Source organism: Pagrus major, chromosome 1 (assembly GCF_040436345.1).
Source record: "Pagrus major chromosome 1, Pma_NU_1.0".
Taxonomy (NCBI): Eukaryota; Metazoa; Chordata; class Actinopteri; order Spariformes; family Sparidae; genus Pagrus; species Pagrus major.
The window spans coordinates 15483525-15508081 of NC_133215.1; the positions used below are offsets into that span (position 1 = coordinate 15483525).

A 24557-nucleotide genomic window follows, 5' to 3' on the forward strand; every position below is an offset into this window, starting at 1 on the left:
GCTTGGATAATTAATAATGTTCTAGATTGGTTATGTTTTATTTTAAATTAACTGATGACTTTTAGAGAACAAAGGGGTGCAAACAAATATTTGATAATTCTGCTAAAATAAAATGTACAATTTCTTGGAGAAATTGCCTGCACACTGAATGAAAAAGTAGAAGCTCTTAAGATGCAAAAGAATACATTTACTTCATGTGAAAAAGTGACGCTTAAAAAATGTGACAAAAATAAATGGTTTGGAGAAAGGACCATTGTGAGCACATTTTAGATAAGCAACCTTCTCCTGATTGATTGTGTTAACGATAGTCCTTTGATCAAAATATTTTTTTTAACATCTACATTTTTGTTGGTTTCATTTTTCTATGAAATGGGACTGCTGATTTTTGCTACACACACGACTTTTTTGAAACCCTGGTTTCAACAGCAGAAACCCTACACAATTCTTTGTCAAAATTAACTTCCAAAATGTCTGATTTCTAGACCAGAGTGATAGAAATATACAGGGTCTTGTGTAAATGTCTTGAAACAGTGTTTGAGATCATGACAAATATTGAAAATAAGTGAAGTTTTAAGTACTTACCTGCTGACGGTTCAAGAAACTTAAAATAAGTACAGTGGCAATGTTACTGCATTAAAGACCTTTAAAAGATTGTAAAATATAGCTTGGAACTATATCTGTGCCAGCTTGTCTCTGCTTCATCTGCTTTTGGGAAATCCACCCTAAAATAGAACATTTTTAAAGGCCCTTGACACTCAAAAAGGTGTGTTCACTTTTTCTGGCTGATTAGACCTCTGCTCACACTGAAGGCAGGAAGGGCAAAGTTGGAAATTATGTGACATCACAGAACTCCCTGTTCTAGTAATAATGGTAAAAGTTTCATTTTTCTCACACTGGACCTCCAATCAACCAAAAGAAGAGATATCACCTGTGTGGGTTTTAATAATGTTTGAATAATCAATACTTGACAACCAAAACAAAAAGCTTTCTTTTCTGCAGTTTGGATGTGTGAGTTGGAACACTGACAACCTAATTATTAGCTTGTCGACCTAGCAGCCTTCAGCAGCTATTATATGACACAATTATTTAGCAACCATATTGCCACAAGAAATTGCTGTAGGCCTGCGAGTGTTGGTTGTTTCTTTTGAAATTCTGCTTAATGGTGGATTTCCTTAGGCTATGAGCACTGTCCTAAAGCAGTGTCTTTTGAGTGCCAAGATCATAGTTCCAAACTTTTCAGAGCTAAAGGTAGACTGAAGGAAATGCTTTGAAAACAAACAGTCATATTCATCAGTGACAGCATTAACCTTCAGCAATTTATCATTTTGGATTAATTTGAGCAATTAATGATTGAAAATGGCCAAATCATGTAGTGGATCTTCAAAAACTGATATTGCTGAAGGTGAGTACATTCTGTGTGAAAGTGTGAGGCAGTGAGAGAGATGAAGGAGGAAATATGGGTGACTCAGAAAAAGTATTAAGACAGTACAAAAGAATAGAAGCTCATGACGCACATAAGAAGTACACAAGTAGAAGGAAAGAGAAGTTTAATAGCATGATTGTGCTGAGTACAAGAAGTGCAATCAACAGTGATATGTTTGAAAGACAGAGACAAAGAGACGAACAAGACAAGTTTCCTATTTTCATTTTGAGAAGCTACTGGTAATGTGAATCAATAGCGGAATAGTCAAATCTCTGTGATAAGTTGCTATAGTGTTACATCAAGGATGAGGTTACAGAATGTCTGATGACTTTACTGACAATTAAATAACTGGCCATGACTGACAATTGAATAAATCCACATAAAAAAGACATTTAAAGTCGTCAATGTTAATGATCACAACTAACTTGCTTTTAGCTGTTGTGATACCATCAAAGTTTGGAATGAGACTGAAGGAATTGCAAATTGAATGCATCCAAACAAAAGAAGTGCATAGACAGTTTCTCCCCAGACACACCAAATGACAACAATATAGTAGTTGTTGTTATCCCAGTATATTTTTAATTTAAATTTAATAAATAACTCTATAATAAATATTATTGTCTAGTTTTTGGGGTTAATGGATATAATCCATGTAATCTTTTTTCTTACAAAAAAAAACTAAAAGAAAAACAACAAAATAGAGACCTTAGTTGAAGGCTCTCTGCACACATTATTGCACATGTAATAGCACTTCCTGAGAATCACTCAACATTATTTAGTCTCACATTTCCTTTTTCAAGCACACATGCACCTACAAAGTTAGAGGAAGATGATACAATGTGCTAAGTTATTTCTTTTAGTTTATATCCCATTGTTTTACAATTTTAAGCTAGCTTTGCCTTCTCATGCGTTTCTTACATTGCCAGATGAAAATATCCTTGTAGCAAACTGAATTATTTTGGTAGTGGCCTACATTTAGACAGTGCAAAAGTCTATACATTTCCACCTGTTGAGTAAGACATTTTAGATGCTATCAAGTTGCAGATGTAATTGTGCTCTACCATCTCCGTGTTGACTACACCAAAGCATGACCATATACAGTATTAGAACTAATGAAACATAGCAACAGGCTTCCACTGTGTGCTTGTCACCATTGGCTTCTTAGCAGAAAATCTTGGCCGTGGTGCCATTTGACGTGCACCTCTAGCAATAAGAGATGCAGGAGAATAAGCTGAAGCTATGCTGTCACCAACAGATGACTGCTGGGAGGATGTGCTTGCGGGTCGGGGGCTTGAAGCTTGCTTGTGATGAGCTGCAGGTGTGACAGTGCGCTTTTCATCCAAGTGCTCGCCTGTAGCAAGAGGCTCAGCTGAGCTTGTGTCTTGGTGGGCGGAACATTTTTGGGAACTTACCGAAACAGAAGACTTAGCAGGGACTTCTGCTTTGCTTTGAGCTGCAAGCTCAGGGGCAGTATAAGTAGAATGAGAAGGGGCAGATTTCTGTTTACGGCTTTTGGCAGCCTCAAACTTTGATGCTGGAGTTGGTTTGGGGCTGGGGCTGGGGCTGGGGCCTTTGGCTTCAGGGGCTGCATCATACTTGAACAGTGAAGAGTCCAACTGATAAGGCTGGTGTTTCATAATATCTAAGGCGTTAAGGTGCTTAGGGGGAGCTTTAGGTTTTTCTTTGGTCTTAGGCTTGATTTTGGGGCTTGTGGAAGGAGGTTGCTTGGCTGCTGATGGAGGGTAGAAAGGAGCAAGAAGGGGATTATATGATAAAGGAGGTGGGGCACGAACAATAGAAGAATACCTCCAACTGTTAGGGAGAGATGAGGTTGGGGAGGGGGATCTCGTTTTTTTAGCTTGCACTGTTTCAGCATCAACAACAAACTTCTCCATACGGGATTGTCTTTTGGCAAACAACTCTGCACCTTTTCCTGCCATTGTTGAACCTTCACCAGCGTGATTGATACCTCTGCCTGAGACTCGACCTTTAGGAGAAGCCTGTGATGCTTTGGATGCATGGATGTATGGCTTCCCTGCTTGTGGGGGGCAAGAGGTAACTGACTGAGGAGCACTGTCTGGCTTACTCCTTGAGGGTGAAGGTGGATGATGTGGGCTGTAAGTAGGGCTGCGGGCGTGCATACTCACAGGGGATCGTTGCGACTGTTGACTCCAGCTATTTGTGGTTGGCTGAAGATGAAGCTGAGAGGAGGAGTTGACCGGAGCCCAGGCATTGGCAGGTGTTTGAAGTGGTGCCTGAGTTTGATCTGGTGCCCAATGGTTGGCCATGTGTTGACGTTGAGCCCAATCTTGCTGCTGTAAGTAATGCTGACTATGAGGCCCTGCAGGACTGTGAGAAGGTTGTGAAACCGGACTTCTTGGGGGAATATAGGGCTCACCAGAGGGGCTCCTCCTCATCCAAGGTGGACAGTTAGGGTCAATGGTAGGTTTTGGGGCAACTGGAGGGGGATTCTTGAGTTTTATTGTTCTCGGTTGCATGAAGTTACAAGCTTCAGCACCTAGACTAAAACAGTCTTCCTCTGGCTCAATATAAGACCTCCTATCCCCTTTGTTTTGAAGGTGAGCATCTTGTGCCATCATAGATGGCTGTTTATTAGCGATTTTCCGCTTTGACTCTGGTAGGATGCCGGTCTTGATTGCTGGCACGGATATTCGCTCATCTCTTGAGGCTATGATGTCACCAGTTGGGGACCAAACGTGTGGGTTAGTATTAATAGGCACAGGTACTCTGAATCTTGGTTCATGCGTCTTTGTCACTGGAGCAACGCCACCCAGCATGACAGGAGCAGTTTTTCCATCTTGCAATTTTAGGAAAGGCCTTGCAGTTCTGTTTGGCACCAAGGGTCTTGACACATTGGATAGTTGGTTCATCTGTTCAAAATTTTCTTGGTATTCTACGTGCTGTTTGACATTTACATCCATGTAGTTAGCCTGGTCAGTATGCACATACATTTCCTTAGTGTCATATATATTCTGTGCTTCTTTAGATTCAGGTTCTGTGAAATTCTCCACAGGATTTCCTTTACTCCTCAGCTCTTCATGCTCTGACACAATTTCATCCATCCGTTTGCGGCGCTGGGCAAACATCAAAACACCCTTCCCTTTAGTTTCTGGAAATGCTTCCATCTCTCGAACACTTCCCCAGTTCAGACTCAAATTATACTGCTGGTGATGAACAGAATACTCTTCTTCTAACTCAGAATCACTAAAGTTATACCCAGCTGATCTGACTTCTTCAGTTTCCTCCTCTATTTGGTCTTCACTGTCAAGCGTGTTATCACCAGTCCCGTAACTCACAAGTGTATACTTCTTGACCCTCTGGCGCCTTTTTTTAAACAGCAAGGCTCCTTTATTTTGAGGGTTTGGTGCATTAGTCAAAAGCCGAGCAATTCGCTTACATTTAGATTTGGTCTCCTTGACCTGTCTTTCTGATTGGCTCTCGTTGTGACAGAGCCCTGAGACAACAGAAGAGAGTGAGAGAGGGAGAGAGAGAAAGAGAGAAGGGAGGGAGGGAGGAAGATGAAAACATTCAAATCTATACTTAAGCAACCATTGTTTTATTTAGATATTCTGTCAGTCAATGGAAATTTAAGAAACAGTTTTTAAGTAATTTATAAGTCAAATAACTGTGGGACAAATTACATTTGCTTAACATTTGGGGGTTTTCTTTGAAAGCAAACTAAACACAAGAAAGAGAAATGTTGGAGCTGCCCCTGCTGAAGCAAGCACACTAATAAAAGCATCATATTTACTTACAGCTAACTTAGGGGGGGCCTATGAGGCAAGAAAAGTGATCAGCTCACTTTCCATTGCAAGTCTTACGATTGGAAAAGGGATCGGGTAACAGGCCAGGGTAACACATGCTGGTGTCCGTCAAGTTTGTTTCTGCCAGCCTCATCATATGGTCATATTTTATTCTTATCCTGCTCTGACTATTAAAGCCATGGGAATTCTCCCTCTAAGTCCACCTCAAATAGACCCCGCATTACTGCATGAAAATAACCAGCACCCATAGTGCATTGCACAAGTTATTTTTCAATTAAATAAGGTCTCTTGCTTCAAGTAACACCTATAATGATTACAGGCAGAGTAAATGTAAGGTTATCATCAAAAGTTAATTTGTGCCTTTGAAGCAAACACAAAATTCTATCTCATCTATTAATAAATCACATTTTTTCAATTTAGAAAAAAAATACATTTACTATATGCTGTACAGTTTGAACTGCTAGCTTCATATGTCCATGAGTATAACAAGGGAGGGTACTTACGTGTGTGCCTTGCCCTGAGCCTGTCCGGTCTGCACAGATCTGTGTCAGACTCAGAGTTCCACTTCTCTGCCTGCTCAGCACCCTCATTTGAAATTCCAAAGAAGACAGAAGCAGGAGGTGCTTCACTGCTCCCTCCTTCCTCTGAGGATTCGACCCTCCTGTTCCCAGTGCCCAGGCCATGTCTATTACTGGCTCCCAGGGGTTGTTCTGTGGTCAGGGTCAAGGCCAGGGTCATATCAGCAGCATGGCCAAGAGAGGAGGAGGATGACTGGGAATGCGGCCTTGATATCTGGCCAGTTTTAGACTCTGCATCAGGGTGCTGTGGGTGTTGGGACAGTGATGTTCGTGGGGTTTGGATGTGAGGAGTTTCTGTGATGGACTCTCTTGATTCATTAAGGTAGATGTCATCCTCTTCTTGGTATGAAACATCCTCTTCACTTCCACTGAACTCAGGCAGGGACTGTTGCTCACCGGCAGATTCCCAGTCTTGTGATTGAAGGTGTTCTGTGGACTCAGACTTGGGGATATGAGCAGGCTGATTGTCTAAAGGGTACTCTGCGTCACTGGCATCATCTTCATAGTAGGACTCTGCCAAAGACTCAGAGACACAAAGTTCCTGGGAACCATCTGAACCTGACCAAGGGACCAAGTTATCATTGTTGTCTGGGTCTTCAGCTTCTGGTTCCATCTCTAATGTTGTTTCACAACGTCTTGGGTATCACCAATAATACCTTTATTGAGACAAAGACAAACAGAGTCAGGCCAGGGAGCCCTGTAAATTGACTGTAAACCCATGATTTAAAGATTTACAGAAGTAAACACTTCAATGCTCTTGCAAAAATACTCAAATTATAACAATTGTGACTGTAAATCCTTACGAATTTGAGTGTTTACTGTTCAGATCAAGACATTTCAGCATTAGTACACTTCGTAATCTTTCTAACTATCATGTAATTGTCTAAGTTATTCCTATCCCCAATAGGTAGCAGAGCTTTGCTTTGGCAGTTGCATCAGGGCTGCCATCGCTCTAAATGGAATGGTATGTAATATCAAGGGAGAAACAGCATGCACATCCAAGAGCATAAGCAAAACAATTGGATGGCTGTTTTCCGAACCCTGTTTATATAGCAAGCTTTCTTTCCCCCTTCTGCTCTCATCTATCACAGCAACAAATATCAGCACTGCAAAGGCTGTCAGCATTTCCATTTAAGAACTAAATCTGTGAGACTATTTGTTTTATACATAGTAGAAATACTAGGCCTCAACTCAAAGCCAGTGTTTGTTTTATCACTGAAGTTAAATTATATCAACATATCAAATAGGCTACCAACTTATTCTCTCAAATTATTCTGGCAGTCAATCGTTGTATCAAAGTCACTGATAGGAAATGATTTATCCAATGCAAAATGGCTGTCAAGTTTTTTTTCCATCGAATCAATTATTTAAGCCAGAACTGACAAATTCAGCAGTTTTCCTACTTATACCTTTTTTAGGTAAGTTTATAGATATGAAATGAAAACAATGCCTTTATAACCTAGTATGAAACTGGTCAGCAGTCAGCAGCAGTCAACAGTTTTCTCGTCTGGCAAACAGTTCAAAACATGTAGATTTTACTGCAAACCAAAGCCCTTTATTCTCAAACACTGCATTACCAAATATCCACCACATGGTGGTGCCCTAATATTATAAACCAAACGAGTACTCTCACATAAATTCACCTCCTGATTGTTCACCAGATTATAAAATAAGACATGCAATATGCTGTAAAAACTTGACAATGTGTATTTTTACACTCTATAATTTATCTGTTCATAGTACTTATATCAAACTCCTTAATTTCAGTTGTGTGCAATAAACAGATTTTATGTGTAAGACAAGATCATTTAACTAAAGGCATTCTGGGAAAAAACATTTGCCTTAATTTAAACATGAAGATAAATGCAGTCAGTCATCAGCACTCAAAAGTCTAAAGCCATGCAAGCAGCCATTGCTTGTTGCAAAGTACTTTATTGGACAGTATTGGACAGAACACACTAATGATGGCATTTCATATTGGATAAGGCTTGTTAGAATCAAAGGGGGGTGTTATTCTAGTTGTTTATTGATCACACAAGCTCTATCTTGTATTGGAATGGAAAATGTAAATTTGCAATATAAGAGGACAAAGGGATGTTATTGTTTCATGAGATCATTGCCATAATTGCCACAAACAAATTTGAATTCTACTTTTACAGATCAAGTTTACTACCTAGGCTTATTTATTACATATTACCTGTCTCCCAGATTAAATATTTGCTGACCTTGTTTTTATTTGTAATTGACTGTCCCTTCCGTCATGTATACAAACTGAGCTGGCAGGTTCCTATTTGGGTGTCATATATTCGATACACTGATTTCATCCATTGGGACTGAAACAGTAGGATATTGTAGCTGTTGCTGAACAATGAGTGACAGAACAGCAGTGTTATCAAAAAGCAATATTCAGCAATAAATAAAACTGCAGTGACAGTGCTATGCATCATTGCACACATTCACTCATTGATGGCTGGAAGTCTGTTGGATAAATTGTTTTTGCCAACACGACTTCTACTGCATTTCTACTATACACCTCTACAAAGGCCCTATGACACATGCAGACACAGGCTTACTAAAAGGTCTGGACTCTTGGAAACTTGTCCCATGCCCTTGCTTCTCTTCACACTTGGTTCCACTTCATTTTGACACTCAACCATCATTAATCCTTACTTTGGTGCTTCGGGAGTTTCTGATTCCTATTATGGCAGTAACTTCAGAATGTTGACTCATTACCATGGAAACAGGCAGTCAGCATCCTTGACGGACGAGTGAACTCTTGGTCTGGGGGATGACCCCCGCGAGGACTGGGCTCTAGCGGATTAGATGTTTCCATGTTATTACTAATTAGTCTGTTTTTTCCTCAACCACTATTGAGAAGCATTCACAGGAGCCATACAACAGAGCAAAAATCAACGGAATATATCCCAGATGGATGTTACAAACAATACTTATACAAAGCCAGATTTTTTTTTTATTTACATTATAATGTAATCCATGCAGCCTACTCTAGGATAGTTGCTCGTACAGAAGATAACCATAAAATCCCAATGTAAAGAATGAAGCAATCAAAGATATTACCAACAAAATGAAACTGTGATATTAAAATTTAACCCAGTCTTTTATTCCAATACATAGAGGCAGCCATCAAATCCAATAGCATGAAGACATTAAGAAAATCTCACTAACTTAAATTTCTAACATTAGGGTTAATAAAACAAAGAAATATGACTTCACTGCAAATTAAATTTTACAAGAAAGCTGCTCTTGAAGGAAATAAGGAAGTAGTTACACTACTCACAGTGTTCATCCTTGAATCAAGTGTAAAAGATAAAATGTTTGTCCAGAAAATGCCTCATCGATATCCAGCATAGTCGACTAGATATCCAGCTGGTTTCGGTGCACGACCATGGCAAAGACAATCTGAGCACTTGTTATGGGTTGCAGATGTTCAGGTTACCTACCAGCTTGCTCATAGGACGGCCTTGCTCATTCATGTATGCTACTGTATTTAAAGAGAGACCAGAAAGGGTATTCCTGCCCCCAGTCCCCTTCAGACACAGCTCAGTTAGCATCGTGCAGCTGCAGCGTTTTGACATAATGAACTTGTCCTTAGAAAACTTTAAAGATATTTTTAGAGTGATTTGAAATGCTTGTAATCTATGGAGGTTATATGCTTTTGATGATAATTTAATGTCTTCACAACACAAATAAATACAATGAAATGTACACACTACTTTACACAAACAAATATACTTTTTCAACCACATTTGCATCAAAAGATAATTTGCTAATTGCTGTCAAATTGGGCTATGAAATAGGGTTAATAAAATTCAAGGTAAAATTACACAAAGCTACTGTACAGTAAATAGATGAGGTAAGACTGCTGTTCTCTTTGACAGGATGCCCGTATATGGAACTAAATCTGACTTTAGCAAAAAACCCTGGTCTGCAGAGATAATATGGGAATGGAAAGACTACTGTACAGTACAGACACTGATATTCACATTCAGTCATTATTTCCAGTAGATACAATTTTGATTCATTGTTTATTTTACTAAAACGTGTCATTCATGTTCAGTCTTTGGGGCAGTCTTAATGTAATGCTGAGCGTGTAAGACAGAATTTAACCTAAACTTCCCACAACCCGTCCAGGTATGAAGCTATATCTGAATATGAATGTATTAACCTCCCTGGCTCTTTGATAGGGACAGTGTACCAAGGTCGCCGCAGCACATGCAACTAAGACCACTATATTTTCCTGCACTCTTAGCATATTGCAAAGTGGCTGCTACTTTAGGAAAAGTGCCAAGATTAAACATGGTGCAATCCAGAGTAGCTGCCAATCCAGCCCTATCTGTGCTTTTCATGATATTTAGTATCCGTGCAATATTGAGCTTATTCAATGTTCTCTCATTTGGAGACTCCCCCTCTGGAAATATTGTAAATGAACATGAAATGTTGCTTTTGTTGGAATATAAACAAGCATGTACGTGTTAAATTTGCATCTTCTTAATTAATCAAATAACAGTTTTGCTATGAAATGTCCGAAAATAGGAAATAATACTAATGATAATTCCAGAAATGAAGTATTATAAATAAAAGTGAAGTATTTGAAAACAAACATCAACTACTTGTCAACAGCTTGGTTGCTTTCTGGCAAAAGTGGTGTTTTATTTTTAGGTCTTGAAGGAGCTTTATGTAAAAATTTGTTGAGTCATAGAAAGAGAGACATCCCAGGGGGAGTGAATAGATAATAAGAATGGTTGCAATTAAAGTTGTATTAAGTACTCTTTCATATCAAAAATCTTAAGATATGAGTTGGAAGTACTGTCCTTGAGAATGCATTTTATCAAAAGCTTAACGATGTCATGTGATCTGCTACTTCAGTACACTATAAGAACAAATATTACTGGGAACACTACAGAAAATTGCAGATTAACATTTAATAGCTTGTAATTCACAGTATAGACTCTACCACTGGCTATCCGTGTAACAATTTATAGCACATGGTTTCGCCCTAGTCTTGTTGACAGACAGACTGAGTTAATTGCAGTTATTGGGTCCAGTGAAATGCAAAATTCGTTCTTTTGCTGAATAATAATTAACAATGGCGTGAGTAAATTTGTCACCCAACTCCACTTCGCTGTTGCAACATTTAGCTTCCTGTTGACTCTGGGAGCAGAGCAAAATGAAATTCGACAGCATACTGTCAGAAATTAATGGGTTTGGGAAATTTCAAATCAAGCTAGTCTTGATTCAGCTGTTCTCTCGAATTACTTTACCATGCCACTTCCTGCTGAATAACTTCATGGCAGCCGTTCCCTCTCACCACTGTAACATCACTGCTCTGGATGATGGGGGCGACTTCAGGAATTTAACTCTGGAACAGAGACTGGCTGTTGGTATTCCGACAGAGCAAGATGGCACTCCGAGATCCTGTCAAATGTTTTCTAAGCCGCAGTATCAGCATCTTTCAGGCTTGAACAGTAGTGAGGATACATTTACTGTTCAGTGTCAGGATGGATGGGTGTATGACAACAGAACATTTAAATCTACTCTGGCAACAGAGGTAAGTGTCTTTGATAACAGCATTATTTCATGTTATGTTGCCTATATTTTAATTAAATGTTATGTTCTTCAAAGACATTAAAGCCAAAATACTTATTTCTTGATATCATATTAAATGTTTGTTAACATCCTTTGTAGTTGAAATGTTTAAATGAAATAAAAGCTAAATAAAATGGAAAAAGAAAATGTGATTCTGACCAAGCCATATTTCAACTTCAAGGACTGACAACTGCAAAATTAGTTATTTTAATACTTTCCATGTTGTTTTTCTTTGTAGTGGGATCTCGTTTGCAGCAGAAAAGGGATGAACAAGGCAACAGCCACCATTTTCTTTATTGGTGTTATGTTAGGTGCCCCTTTATTTGGATACCTCAGTGACAGGTAAGATTGTTAATGACAAAACTCAGCATGTCCTCCATTCGTCTACAATGTCACTCACACTCTGTATCAAATGTCAGATCAGATTAAATATTAAAACATAAGTAGAGTGTGTAAAAAACAATAATATTGTGTAAATAAACTGTTTATGTTACAAGCCTGACTTGTTGAGAACTATTAGTGATAATAAGCCAAAAAGTGTGCAATGTGAATAAATAAAATAATTAAAAAGCTAAAAGAAACATAAATAATAACAATAATTTAAATAATGTTAAATTATAACTGATTAGAAGAACATGTGTTTGCGAATTGAATACATTTGTAAAATGTATCTCAATAGTTTTGAACACAGTCACTGATTTGAGCTTTTCTTCTCATGACTAGGTTTGGCCGACGGCCGCTGCTCTTGGTGTCTTATTTGTCATCCATGACCTTTGCAGTCCTAAGTGCATTCTCCACATCATATATAATGTTTGTCATCATGAGATTTTTTACGGGGATGTCACTCGCGGGAATAAGTATCATCTCTATTGTTTTAAGTAAGTATGCTAATGCTCAAACAATGCTCATCTCTGAGATGAGAAAAGTATTTGATCACATTTGTTCTCACAAAAATTTCCCCAGATGTTGAATGGTTCAGCGTTGAACACAGGACCTTTTCTGGTGTAATTATAAGCCTGGATTGGACACTTGGGAACTGGCTTCTGACAGGACTTGCATATTGTGTTAATGAATGGAGGATGCTCATTCTGGCAGTGACCTCACCCCTCATACTGTCTGTCATTGCTTGGAGGTATTAAGTATCACATTTTAAACACTGTGGCATATAAAGCTTCTATTAGAAGTCAATGAGACACTGAACTCACTGTGTTTGTTGCTTCAGGTGGCTTCCAGAGTCTGCAAGATGGCTCTTGGCAAAGGGGAAAGCAGATGCTGCTCATCATTACATCATGAAATGTGCCGAGATGAACGACAGTGTCAAGTGTATGGCCTCGGTCACACCAAGGGTGCAATTAATTTAGTTGTTTACACTTTGGTTAACCGGAAATCTCACAGTGATATAAGGACAGAAACTACTGTAATGTAAAGAAGTGTTGTGAATAAACAGTTTGTCTTTTCTGCTTTCTCACAGGCATTACTGGAATCTGCACAAGCTGAAACTAAAGATAAGAAGTACTCGTTTGTAGATCTTTTCAAGACCCCAAATATTCGGAAACGTTCTGTTTTCTTAGGGATAGTATGGTAAGTGTCAATGTCATGCCATGGGTTAGAGGAATACTTCAGGATTTCTGAGAGTTAGATATGATCAATGTCAATGTCACAGTTGTGAATTAAACATACTACAAGGAACTTTTAACTGGTTACGAAACAGTGTCAATTTAACACTAATGCCTCCATATGACCTACATTAGCAAACTAGACCACCAGTGAGTAGATTGGCTGTTTCTGTATAGTGATTATAGTTATTGTTTTTGACACCTTTGTTCCATTTTGTAGGTATGGAGTTGCATTTACGTATTATGGGATAAGTCTGAACATCACAGGGTTCGGATTAAACCCATACCTCACGCAGTTAGTATTTGCGTCCATCGAAATGCCAATGAAGATCGGTGTGTATTTCTTCCTGGAGAAAGTTGGTAGAAGACCTGGTCAGATGGTAGCTCTGCTGTCAGCTGGTCTCTGTATTTTCATCAACATTTTTGTTGCAAAAGGTTTTTGTTTCTTTTATTAAATCTAATAATTTAATTTTAATCTTTTAATCAACATTTCTGAAAATTCAAATATCAAATATCTTATCAAATATCTAAACATTTTCCCTCAGATAAGTGGGTTATTCGTACTGTTGTGGCAGTCATTGGAAAAGCTATGTCAGAAGCATCATTCACAATTGTGTTCCTCTTCACAACTGAACTCTTTCCTACGGTCGTACGGTTAGTCAACAACAATCTTATGTAGCAAGATTGACCACAATGATCTTCTATTTGGTTGTGACCCCATGTACCCATTTACAGTTTTGCATTAACCTCAGCCCTTTGATTTTCCAGACAGAATGGTTTAGGCTACACTTCGTTTGTGGCACGGCTGGGCGTGTCCATTTCTCCGCTCATCATGCTATTGGAGGACGTGTGGCATCTCCTCCCTGCAGTCATTTATTCCGCAGTGGCAGTCGGATCTGGTTTAGTGGCCTCACTCCTGCCTGAAACATTAAACACCAGATTGCCAGAGTTCATCGAGGATGTTGAGAAACCAAGGTAAAGAGGAAATGTGTAAGAGAAAGATTGCAGAGAATTCAATATTAAAGGAACCTCAGTAACCTTTGCTGCTAAAGAATAATCTACTGAACCTTGCAAAACCAAGTTAACTCATTTCAGTACATTATGCAGTTTGTATAACATCTTCCTGAATAATTTACATGCTTTAATCATTTCCCTGAGACGAAAACATTTTTTTGTTGTTGCCTGAATTCAGTAATCCATGCATGATAAAATGACTAACCTGAGTTATGTCTATATTGCAGGGTGCAGTCAACAAGAAGGAAGGAGATTCAATGAAAATCACATTTGTTGATAATGAGAATGATATTTAACCAATCCACAGTATATTTGTTACACAATTTATTAAGACATTTTGATTTTCACATTTAAACACTGCTGAAATCCAAATAAACTGCCTGTCAGATACAAAGGTGTACCGTTGAAATCAACAATAAAAGAAGCCAGAAGAAGAAACCCAAGAGAAGTGGAAATGTAAATGTACCTGTGGTTGACAATAAAGTTGAATTAAATGAGAACACAACTATTGATTTTATTGGAATTAGACATTTTATAGTCACATGCATGTTTAAGTGTTATATCCTGCTTTCATGGTACAGGGTATATTGTATATCAGACCGCGCTGGTGATCTGCCAAGGTAAGCATATATCGATAATGGATGGATGGAGGGGTTGATGTAATTTGCCTGGAGTAAAGCTGCAGTAAACATTACTGTTTACTGCAGGTTCTTAAGGATAAATATAAAGTGCACTGGGACGAGTGACAAGTAGAACAATGGGAGGTAAATCCAGCAAAAACCAGGAAGCTGGCGTAGGAAACCTATTCTATTTTAGCCTACTTTCCTATTTCCTATTTAACTTGTTTTAATGTTTTGTTTTAATGTATTTTAAATGCTTTTTCTGTAATTGTATGCGCCTGTAAAGCCTGTAAAGCGCTTTGAGTTGCCTTGTGTCTGAATTGTGCTATACAAATAAACTTGCCTTGCCTTGATTATGTTCTTATGAATACAATAATTAAAGAATAACACATGACTGAAATTGTATGTTCTTATTACAGTTTCCCTAATACTACCCTAATACAACAATCAGATCAGATTAAGAGTACAGTGTGTAGCATTTAGGGGGTTAGAGTTATGTTGCAATACTACAAAACAGGCAAACCAAACACTGGCACTAGAGAGAGCCTTTCGTGTACAAACTGGACCTTTACACACACTGATATATTCATATGTATATTAATGACAAGAGGGTAAACAATGATATGAAAAAGGCGGACAGTCCATATTCGCTGAATCTGTTTGTGTAGTGTGCCTGACTCATTGATCCTTTATCTGAGGTTTGTGAAAGTCAGAATATATGGCCCCAATCATGGTTCTGAAATATCAATAGCCTAACTGCGCTGTGTATTAATAAATCCATGATACCGTCCAATGTGCTGAAGTAGCATCAGATTTGTAATTGTCCCTTTTTCTATTAGTCCCACCCTTCTGTCAGTTTCATCTTGGATCTATAATATCCTCCAAACTATATACTATAAATGTTCAGTTCTATACTATATTTGTCACATTTTCTGAAAGTATTTTGAACAATTTTTTCAATACTCTTAGCACAAGAATGAAAAACATTAACTATTTTGTCAAAACCCCACAGATTTCTTGCAGAATGAAACGCTGCACTCAAAACCATGTTATCTCTTGTCAAACTGAGTCTTTACACCAGAACAACACACACAGCTATCACAGGAATATCTCTTACTGAGCACCAATTTAATCACTGGTTTGATACATTTAAAACACTACCAGCATCATAATGCTGACATATATATGTTTTGACTTCATAAGGTTATGTCACATATTCAAGTATATATAAAATTGTTCGGTTTGTTTTCATCTTCTCCTTTTTGAACATTTAGGGGTTCAGGGGTTCATCCCAAAAAAGGATGCAATTCTATGGTACATATAGTATAAATGCGGCTGTTGTATTGTAATACAATTCTGTGAATACATTATATAAATATTACATAGACACAATCATTGTAGCAAAATAGGGTATGATACTAATTTGTCTATCCAGTGAGCTCACAACCCAGCACACTGTAAACTTATAGTTGATACTGCAACATTGTTTGAGTTAAAACCAAAGTTGCTTTGATTCCATTACAAATCACAAGGGTGTGGTATTTTGAAGGCCAGGTTTTTTTTTCCAGGTGAACAAAGTGTCTTAAATTATGACATTTGTGTTTAGAAGTTTGCAAAAGTATGATTTAGAAATTCTATTTGAGTCAGAACAATGTGGTCTCTTTTGTTTTTGATACATGAGATTTGAGTTTTCAGACAGTGTGCATAGTTCCCGTTTTTATCTATATACAATGGAGAATGGTTACACTTTGGGCAATGTCCCTGTTATAAATTAACAAATGATTTCTTGTGAGACTACATATGCAGCCATCCTCTGAGCGGACCATTGACCAACAAGGTTTAACAGAGTGCAAAAGTGGCTCCTTCTCAAACTATTTTGCACTTTTGTGCTTTGTGATATATGTTTATATATTTTTTTTTTTTGATATATTTATGTTTCTCCAAACTGGAAGTGTTGCATTATTTTCAAGATGAAGTTTGATAATATCCTGGCTGAGGTGAATGGCTTTGGGAGATTCCAATTAAGGACGATCCTGTTGATGTTAGCTGCTCGTATGACTTTGCCTTTTAACTTTATGCTGAATAATTTGATAGCGGCTGTTCCCTCTCACCACTGCGACATCACCTCTCTGGATTATGGAGGTGTTTTAAGCAATTTATCACACAAAGAGAAACTTATTGTCAGTATTCCAGTTCAGGAGGATGGGACGCTAAACTCCTGTCAGATGTTTGCAGAGCCTCAGTATCATATGCTGATAAACTCCTCCAACATCACTGACCTACCCACAGTGCCGTGTCAGAATGGATGGATGTACGATAACACCACCTTCAAGTCTACTCTGGCCACAGAGGTAATAATTTAATTTATATTATATATAATTTAATAGTTTAATTTCTTTCATGCTTTACTTTTCTGTATTTTTCTTTGTGTGTTTATCTCGTAGTGGGATCTTGTTTGTGATAAGAGAAGAGTGAACAAAGCCACAGCCACTATCTTCTTCACGGGGGTCATGCTTGGAGCAGTTGTATTTGGTTACCTTAGTGACAGGTGTTCATGCCTTTAACTCTCAGACTCTCAAATCAGACACATTTCCATCTTGGGGTGTTTAATCACATTAATATATTCAAATTTTTTTTATACAAAAGAGAAAATAATAATGTTTTGTCATTGTTTAATTATTGTTGTTGTGGTTTTAGTTTGCATCAGTGATATCCTTAAAAATTAATTTAATATGCTGATAGTGCACTTACGAATAGAAGAGCTTAATTTGTTCAGTCTGCTCAAAATTTAGATGCACCAAAGAAAGAAGCAAATCTAGTTCTTCTTATTAAGAAAGTCCAAAGTTAATACTCAGCTATTGACTGACAGAAAGTTGATGTACACTAAAGTATAATTGATTGCAGAATCTGAACATATTTCTAACCTTTACCACAACCATTAAATGAACCCTAACACACACATGTAATGACTTCTGTATAGAAGACACTGTATAAATAGGAATGTATTGTTATATATTATAATAGAGTGTTAATCACCTTCCTCTGAGATATTTTGTCAAACTATTTGTACATGACCTTTCCCATAGATTTATCTATAATTTATCTCACAGGTTTGGCAGGAAAAGAACACTTCTCATGTCCTATGTGACAACCACCTTCTTTGGATTTGCAAGTGCTTTCTCATCTAGTTTCGCCATGTTTGCTGCCATGAGGTTCTTTGCTGGTTTGGGACTTTCTGGAATAAGTATAGTCACCGTGGTCCTTTGTGAGTTTTATGTCCTAGTATGCGTCTTTAGTAGAATTGTCAGAAAACAAGAAAGAAAAAGTAACATGCAAACAAATATATACTAAATTACATTAAATATCTTCCTTTTTACCTTTTCATCCATTTTGTATTTTAACTTATATTAGCATTTGTATTTTATTGATAATAAGAGAAGATATAACTTTTTGATGAAGTGTTAATTTATCTACAATAAGTAACGTCAGGTATGTTTTAATAGATTTGATTAATTATTGTTGCTTTTTATAGGTATTGAATGGGTGGACATTGAGCATCGCACTGCAGTGGGCACTTTGATAAGCTTGGACTGGAGTATTTGTTCTGCTCTACTCCCTGTTGTGGCCTATTTTGTGAATGACTGGAGGTACCTGGTGGCCACAGTAACCTCTCCACTGTGTCTGGCCATTGTTTGTTGGTGGTAAGCAAAAATAGATTTCCTGCCTTTCAGTTGTTACAGTATGAAGCTGCCCTAGATTTACGTATTAAGTTGTTTAATGAGGCAGAGGTCTGACTCTGGATTTTCTATGAAAAATCACAGGTGGCTCCCTGAGTCTGCCAGATGGCTGATAAGTAACGGAAAGGTGGAGAGTGCTCATTTTTACCTGACCAAGTGTGCAAAAGTCAACGGCAGAGAGCAGTTCATGGCTGACCTAAAGCCTGAGGTACAAAACTTTAGAGTCTGATCATTTCTTGTCAGATATTGATAGCAACTTCCATTCTGACAAAACGTTTACGTTTTACTCTCCAGGTTCTGTCCAAAGTAATACTTGTAGAAAATGAAAACAAAAAATATTCCTATTTGGACCTTGTGAGGACCCCCAGAATGAGGAGATTGGCTCTACTCACTGGCATTGTGTGGTATATACATTTGTTTGTTTTTGCTTTTAAACAGCCAATCTGAATGATCCACTGTCCATATATCACTTGTTCGACCTAAGAACAGCACATTTTAAGAAAGGGATGACAGCTTGAACACAGCTCCTCTGTGCTGCAGTTATCATGTAACCATGATTATACACTTCCAGATGTCCTGAAATAGAAAAATCTTAGCACTATATTATCATGCGGTGTTACCTAACTCACTTACCTGCAGTGACCTTGCACAATGATTTAGATCAAATGTTCAACTTTTAACAATTGAAGTAATTGGTCACAAAACCTGCCAGCTAATTAGAAACAATATTTTTTTCGGGGCAAATGTGTAACTTTTCCTCTCTTTTTGTTAATAGGTTTGCAGTGGCCTGTACGTATTACGGAATCAGCTTGAATATTGAGGGCTTTGGTGTGAACATTTATCTCACACAGTTCATCTATGGCGCAATTGAAATACCAGCAAAAGCCTTCATCTATTTCAGCTTGAAAAAAATTGGCCGACGGTTTAGTCAAGCTGGAGCACTCGTTCTGACTGGACTTTGTATTTTCTGCAACATGTTTATCCCTCAAGGTAAATCAGTTTAAGTGTGTGTCTCTTTAGCTGTGTTTCCACTGCAGGAACTTTCTCCAGGGACAAGGAACCTTCAGAGGAACTCAGGGCATTTCCACCACAAGGACCACAGTCTAAATTAAATTTATTTTACCCCTGAACCTTTTTGATTGGTCAAGTACTTGAAACATTTATTTCAGTCATCATTTTATAAAATCTGCAGCGGCATGCCGTAACAGAAGAAACAATACAACAGATGGACTGACAAAGAAGTCCAGGCATTGTTGAGTATAGTGGTGAACAAGAATGACAAGTGAAAACAGCCATCAGGTGACTCATTTGCCTAAACTTTGCAGGTCTTTAGGCCACATTGGAAACACAGACAACAGTGGGCTAAGGGAACCTTTGTTGAAAAGTAGTTTGTGACTGAAAGTTGATTTGGAATAGCCAAAAGCTCTTCTGCAGCTGCACATACAGGAGGTGAATGAGAGAAAATTCCTGTCCTGTGGAAGTCAGTCAGGTTTGTGGCAGCTGAGAGAAAGTCAGGTTAGTTAAGAAAATTTGCCGGAGAGAGTGTAGCAGTTTGAAAATATTTATTCATATTAATGTCCCTCCTGCTGTGAGTATCCTTTATGTTAGATCTATCAAGCAAAACCCTACATTCACCTAATCTTGCTTCTTGTTCCATGTTTAACATGTCTCATTTTATTTATTTATTTAGTCATTATTCATTTAGTATGTTTATTATATTGATTACATTAGACTTACATAAATTGAAAAGCAAGGTGAAGTTATACAAATAACCACCGGGCCTGTCTGAGCAGACAGTTTGACTGGTTGGGTGGGTTGGGAAGTGTGTCAACACAGGCTTCTCAACCCATGCCTACTCAATCCTCAGCAGGGAAGACAGACACAGGAGTCCAACAATTTTTTAAAGATTCACAGGAATTCAACAAGTGATAAAACTCGGAAAGAAATCACACATCATTCTGCTGGTGTCCAGTGTATTGTTAAACATTTTGGTGAAAGTAGCATAGAAATTAGATGAAATAAAGAGATGAGCATAATGTACATATGTGACCAAGTTATCTAATATTACTGCAGGCAAGCCATTGGACCAATCTGACACAATTCTAACCACTTGATAGATATAGACATTTATTGTTTTTTCATATTTTTGAAAAATACACAGTGATGAACCTCTGAATTGACAATAACAAGCGAGGCATCATCTTGTATGTGCACCTGCAGTTCTGAAAGTTTGGCTTACATAACTGTTACGGCGCAGGCTGCGGGGTCAGTTTTATATGGAAGAAAGAAAATAATAAAAATCAGAGCGATTTCAATGTTGGCTTGGACTCCTATAAAGTTGAGGTTAAAATGTCCTTTCACAACTTTTTCTTTTCAGATAAGGGGTCATTTCGGACGGCTGTGGGAGCTTTGGGAAAAATGTTTGCAGAGGCAGCTTTTACAGCTGTATTTCTGTACACAGCAGAGCTTTACCCCACAGTAATGAGGTCAGTAAGCTATCGAATATTGAGCTTAGATTATCTACATTTACAAACAGCATCTATACAGAGGTCTTTTCCTTTGTATAGATGCTTAAACACCTGGATTACTAAACACCCTGATTAGGTCTATATACATGAAGGAGTTGCAGTCGTATTCTGAAACGGGGGTTTCTGATTGTTACCGGAATGTTGTGTTTCTGGTTACACAGGCAAAATGGACTGGGTTTCTGCTCCTTCATGGCCCGTACAGGCGTGGCTGTGTCTCCCTTGATCCTTCTTGCTGGAGAAGTGTGGGGTCATTTACCGAGTACTATTTTCACCCTGGTGGCTTTTGCTGGAGGGCTGTCAGCTTCTCTTCTTGCTGAAACACGAAACGTCCGTCTGCCAGAGACTATTGAGGATGTGGAACAGACAAGGTACTTGTTTCTGATTGCATCCAAATATTTAAATGAGAGATATGTTATGAAATAAAGATGTTTTTTGTGTTTCAGAAGAAGATCAATCTCCACACCAGAGGATAAATCTCAACTCTGAATTTTGTCTAATTGCAGTTAGAAGACTCATAATTTGAGTTGCAGGGAATATAAGAAGAAAAGAATAAACAATGTGTTACCTTATAACATACCTACCTGTATAACTCTTTTCAACTCTAAATGTCCTTGCAAGAATAGTCAAGATTCGAACCACTGATCTTACAGTCCTGTGTACATGAGCTTTATGCTCATATACCAATTATCCACTGAGGAGGACAGCTATGTGTATGTCAGTATGTGTGTATAAAGCTTAATAAACATCATAATGTGTGAGTGATGTGGCCTTTCGTGGTTTTATTGTGATAGTACAAGAAAGAGTGACAGGAAGTGGAGAGAGAGAGAGAGTTTGTGGATGACATGCAGTAAAGAGTTATAGGATGGATTCAAACCCCGGGCCACTGTGACGAGGACACAGCCTCTGTACATGGGGGACATGCCCTAGCAATTGAGCTACCAGGGCACTTCTAAAATGTGGAGTATTTGAACATGTGTCGGCCCTGTAGTATCTGTCGAACCGGCATTGAGAGTCAGCTGAAGGTCTGACATAGGACTTCTCCAGTTGTAGTAGTACCAGTTGCAGCAGCAGTAGTACAAGTAATAGCAGAGGTATAATGACTGTAGTAAAAGTAATAGTGGTAGTAAAGGTTGTAGTAGTAGCCGAATGCAGGATTGAAACCGCCAACCTTGTGATCGTGTGCTTTCCATTCATTCTCTATGGTAAAATTCTGTTGAAAAAAATTTAATATTTTAGTACAAGAGGTATAAAAAGCACCCTTGTCCTAAAAAGGCTGAAAATTAGATGTTTGAATGGTTTTATAGCAGAAAGCACGCAGGTCTTGAAACGTGCCAAAAAATGCAAAATATTAAGGAAGGTCGCCCACTTGACAATCCAATAGTGTGAACCGACTCAATACTTGCAGGTGACTTATTGTAAATTTCTTGTATCTTGGAAAACAATTCCTCTTTCTTATCGTGTTTTACAAGTAAGACTTGGTGTGTGATAATTAGAAGGGAAAAACATAGCAAGCAACTGTAGTGTCCTCACTTCAGCTTGAAATGTTTAAATTTCAACTACTGAAGCTTCCAAAAATAATGAAGAAGTATTATTAAAGGATGATTCAGTGATCTAATGTTCAGGCAGCAGTAAACACAGCCATCATCTGGAAGTCAGAGAAATGCATCCTATTGTTGACAGGTGTGGGTTTGATGTGCACAGGATCCACCTTTATTGCTTAAAGTAGACACTTAAGGTATATTGATGTGCTTAACTAGTACTCTGTGTAATTGAATGTGTTTTATTAACTGCGTTGATGTTGCCTGTCCTGCACTATGAGCACACCAAGACAAGTTCTTACAAGTACAACAATGTTTATTGTAATGTCAATAGAGTTAACTCAAACAACCACTTCATGGCAGTCCATCAAATATTTCTCACAACAAAACACAAGATGTTAGTTTTTGAACCCTAAGACAATCATTTCTTCCTCATTGGTAACCAAATGTTAACTTGACAGGGTTTTTTTTGCACTGTAGTATAGTGGGCTCATTAGTAAATGATTTATTTTTTACAACAGGTCACAGTGATCTGAGAGCAGATGCAATCTCCTTTGTTAACCAGATGACCCAAATACATCCTCTGTGTTAACCTGCAACCCATCCACTAGTAGCAAAGACGGTACAGGGGCAGAGACGTTATTTAGCTGGATATATATTTTAAAGTTAGAGTGTGTAGACAGCCATGATGGCTCTTAATTATCAGTAGCCTAACTGTGCTGTGTATTGATAAATCCATGGTGCTGAAGTAGCAGACAGATTTGTAATTGCCCCCTTTTCTCTCAGTCCTGACCTTCTGTCAGTTTTGTCTAAACTCTAATATGCTTGTCAGCCTACAACTGAAGGGTCCCTCAGGGTGTGCGTTGTCTGTCAAATTGTCTGAAAAACAACATACATTTACCCAGGATTGTAGAATCCCAACCACACGTCATTGTTTCCATAACTGCAGGCTTTGAACCAAAACAAGTCAGTGAGATGGTGATAAAATGCCATTCTTTGATACAGGCCGCTACAGATGGACACACACACACACACACACACAGTAACAGCCGTGAGAGATGGATTGTTTATGTTAAAACTAACAAACTCTCTCACATTGCCCCCAGATTCAAAATACTACACAGTCATTGATTTGTGTTCAGCCTTCTTTTCAATCCCGTTGTTAGAGATAGCCAGTATCTGTTTGCATTCACATTTAAAGGCCAGCAGCTGGCTTCTTTACAGAAATTGCAGTATTGTATTGGTCATGTGTTGAGAGACGGTCAGCGACTGTTGCCATGGCATGACTAACTACTGTCGTCATTGGATTTGTGATTACGCTGCAATGGACTCTGTGTTACGAGCAGCCACAGTGCTAAACACTGCAGTGGAATGAAAACATGAACACTGCTTTCCAGGATCTGAACGCCGCTCTTCAGGCAGCTCCGGCTTTGGGCCTCCCCGATTACATACAGAAATTTCACCTTCATGTCTGTGAGAGGGACGACTTTGCCTCTGGCGTTTTGGCGCAAAAGCATGGGTCGTTTTACCGCCCTGTGGCGTACTACTCATCCAAGCTTTCTCCTGTTGTTCTGGGTGTCTCAGGTCGGTGGCTGCTGTTGCAATCATGATAGATAAATCTGCTCCTGTTGAACTGGCCAGTGACTGTGTTGTACATGTTTCACATTCAGTGCTACACATTTTGAACACTTCCGCAACACATGACAGCTGAACGTTATTCAGGTTATGAAGTGATCATTTTGTCAGAATCAGAAACACCAACGAGGAATATGTCTAGGTAAATAAGGTGCATGCATTGAAGACAATAAACAATAAACAAACAGTAACTACAAGCCACACATCACTGTAAAACACTCACCACCTCTAAATCCAGCCACATTTCTCCCTCACATAGAGTTTGAAGTTGAACGCGACTGTGATCTAGTGATTGAAACCAGCACAAGCTTGTACAACTTTTAATTTTCACGTGCCACTATCAGGCTAGTGCCAAATGTTTGATTGTGCATGGCTGTGAAAGGTTTTTTTGCACTGTGGTATAGTGGGCTCATTAGCAAATGATTTATTTTTTACAACAGGTCACAGTGATCAAAGAGCAGATGCAATCTCCCTTG

At 38.4% G+C, this 24557-nt stretch overlaps 2 protein-coding genes and 1 pseudogene across 2 annotated transcripts; 2 read left to right on the plus strand and 1 right to left on the minus strand.

Annotated features, from left to right (window-relative positions):
* Positions 1–1533: 1533 nt before the first annotated feature.
* On the minus strand, positions 1534–6399 carry synpo2b (synaptopodin 2b). Its single transcript, XM_073470856.1, has 2 exons — positions 5712–6399; positions 1534–4898 (listed from the first exon to the last, which is right to left on the minus strand). Exons 1-2 carry the CDS (start codon positions 6397–6399, stop codon positions 2533–2535), a joined length of 3054 nt encoding a protein of 1017 aa, XP_073326957.1. The 3' UTR covers positions 1534–2532.
* A 4575-nt stretch (positions 6400–10974) lies between these two features.
* LOC140994170 (solute carrier family 22 member 7-like) lies at positions 10975–14003 on the plus strand (annotated as a pseudogene).
* A 2610-nt stretch (positions 14004–16613) lies between these two features.
* Positions 16614–21415, plus strand: LOC140994260 (solute carrier family 22 member 7-like). Its single transcript, XM_073463863.1, has 10 exons — positions 16614–16994; positions 17088–17191; positions 17754–17908; positions 18176–18344; positions 18465–18588; positions 18675–18784; positions 19156–19370; positions 20758–20866; positions 21070–21276; positions 21412–21415. The coding sequence occupies exons 1-10, from the start codon at positions 16614–16616 to the stop codon at positions 21413–21415; spliced, it is 1578 nt and encodes a 525-aa protein (XP_073319964.1).
* Positions 21416–24557: the final 3142 nt, after the last annotated feature.

Bases quoted from the DNA above. Each gene is read 5' to 3' on its own strand.
- LOC140994260 (XM_073463863.1), top strand. From the start codon at position 16,614: ATGAAGTTTGATAATATCCTGGCTGAGGTGAATGGCTTTGGGAGATTC. The intron at 17,909-18,175 runs GTGAGTTTTATG...TGCTTTTTATAG, and splicing joins TATAGTCACCGTGGTCCTTT to GTATTGAATGGGTGGACATT. The intron at 19,371-20,757 runs GTAAATCAGTTT...TTTTCTTTTCAG, and splicing joins CAACATGTTTATCCCTCAAG to ATAAGGGGTCATTTCGGACG.
- synpo2b (XM_073470856.1), bottom strand. From the start codon at position 6,399: ATGGAACCAGAAGCTGAAGACCCAGACAACAATGATAACTTGGTCCCT. The intron at 4,899-5,711 runs GTAAGTACCCTC...CTGTTGTCTCAG, and splicing joins GCTCAGGGCAAGGCACACAC to GGCTCTGTCACAACGAGAGC.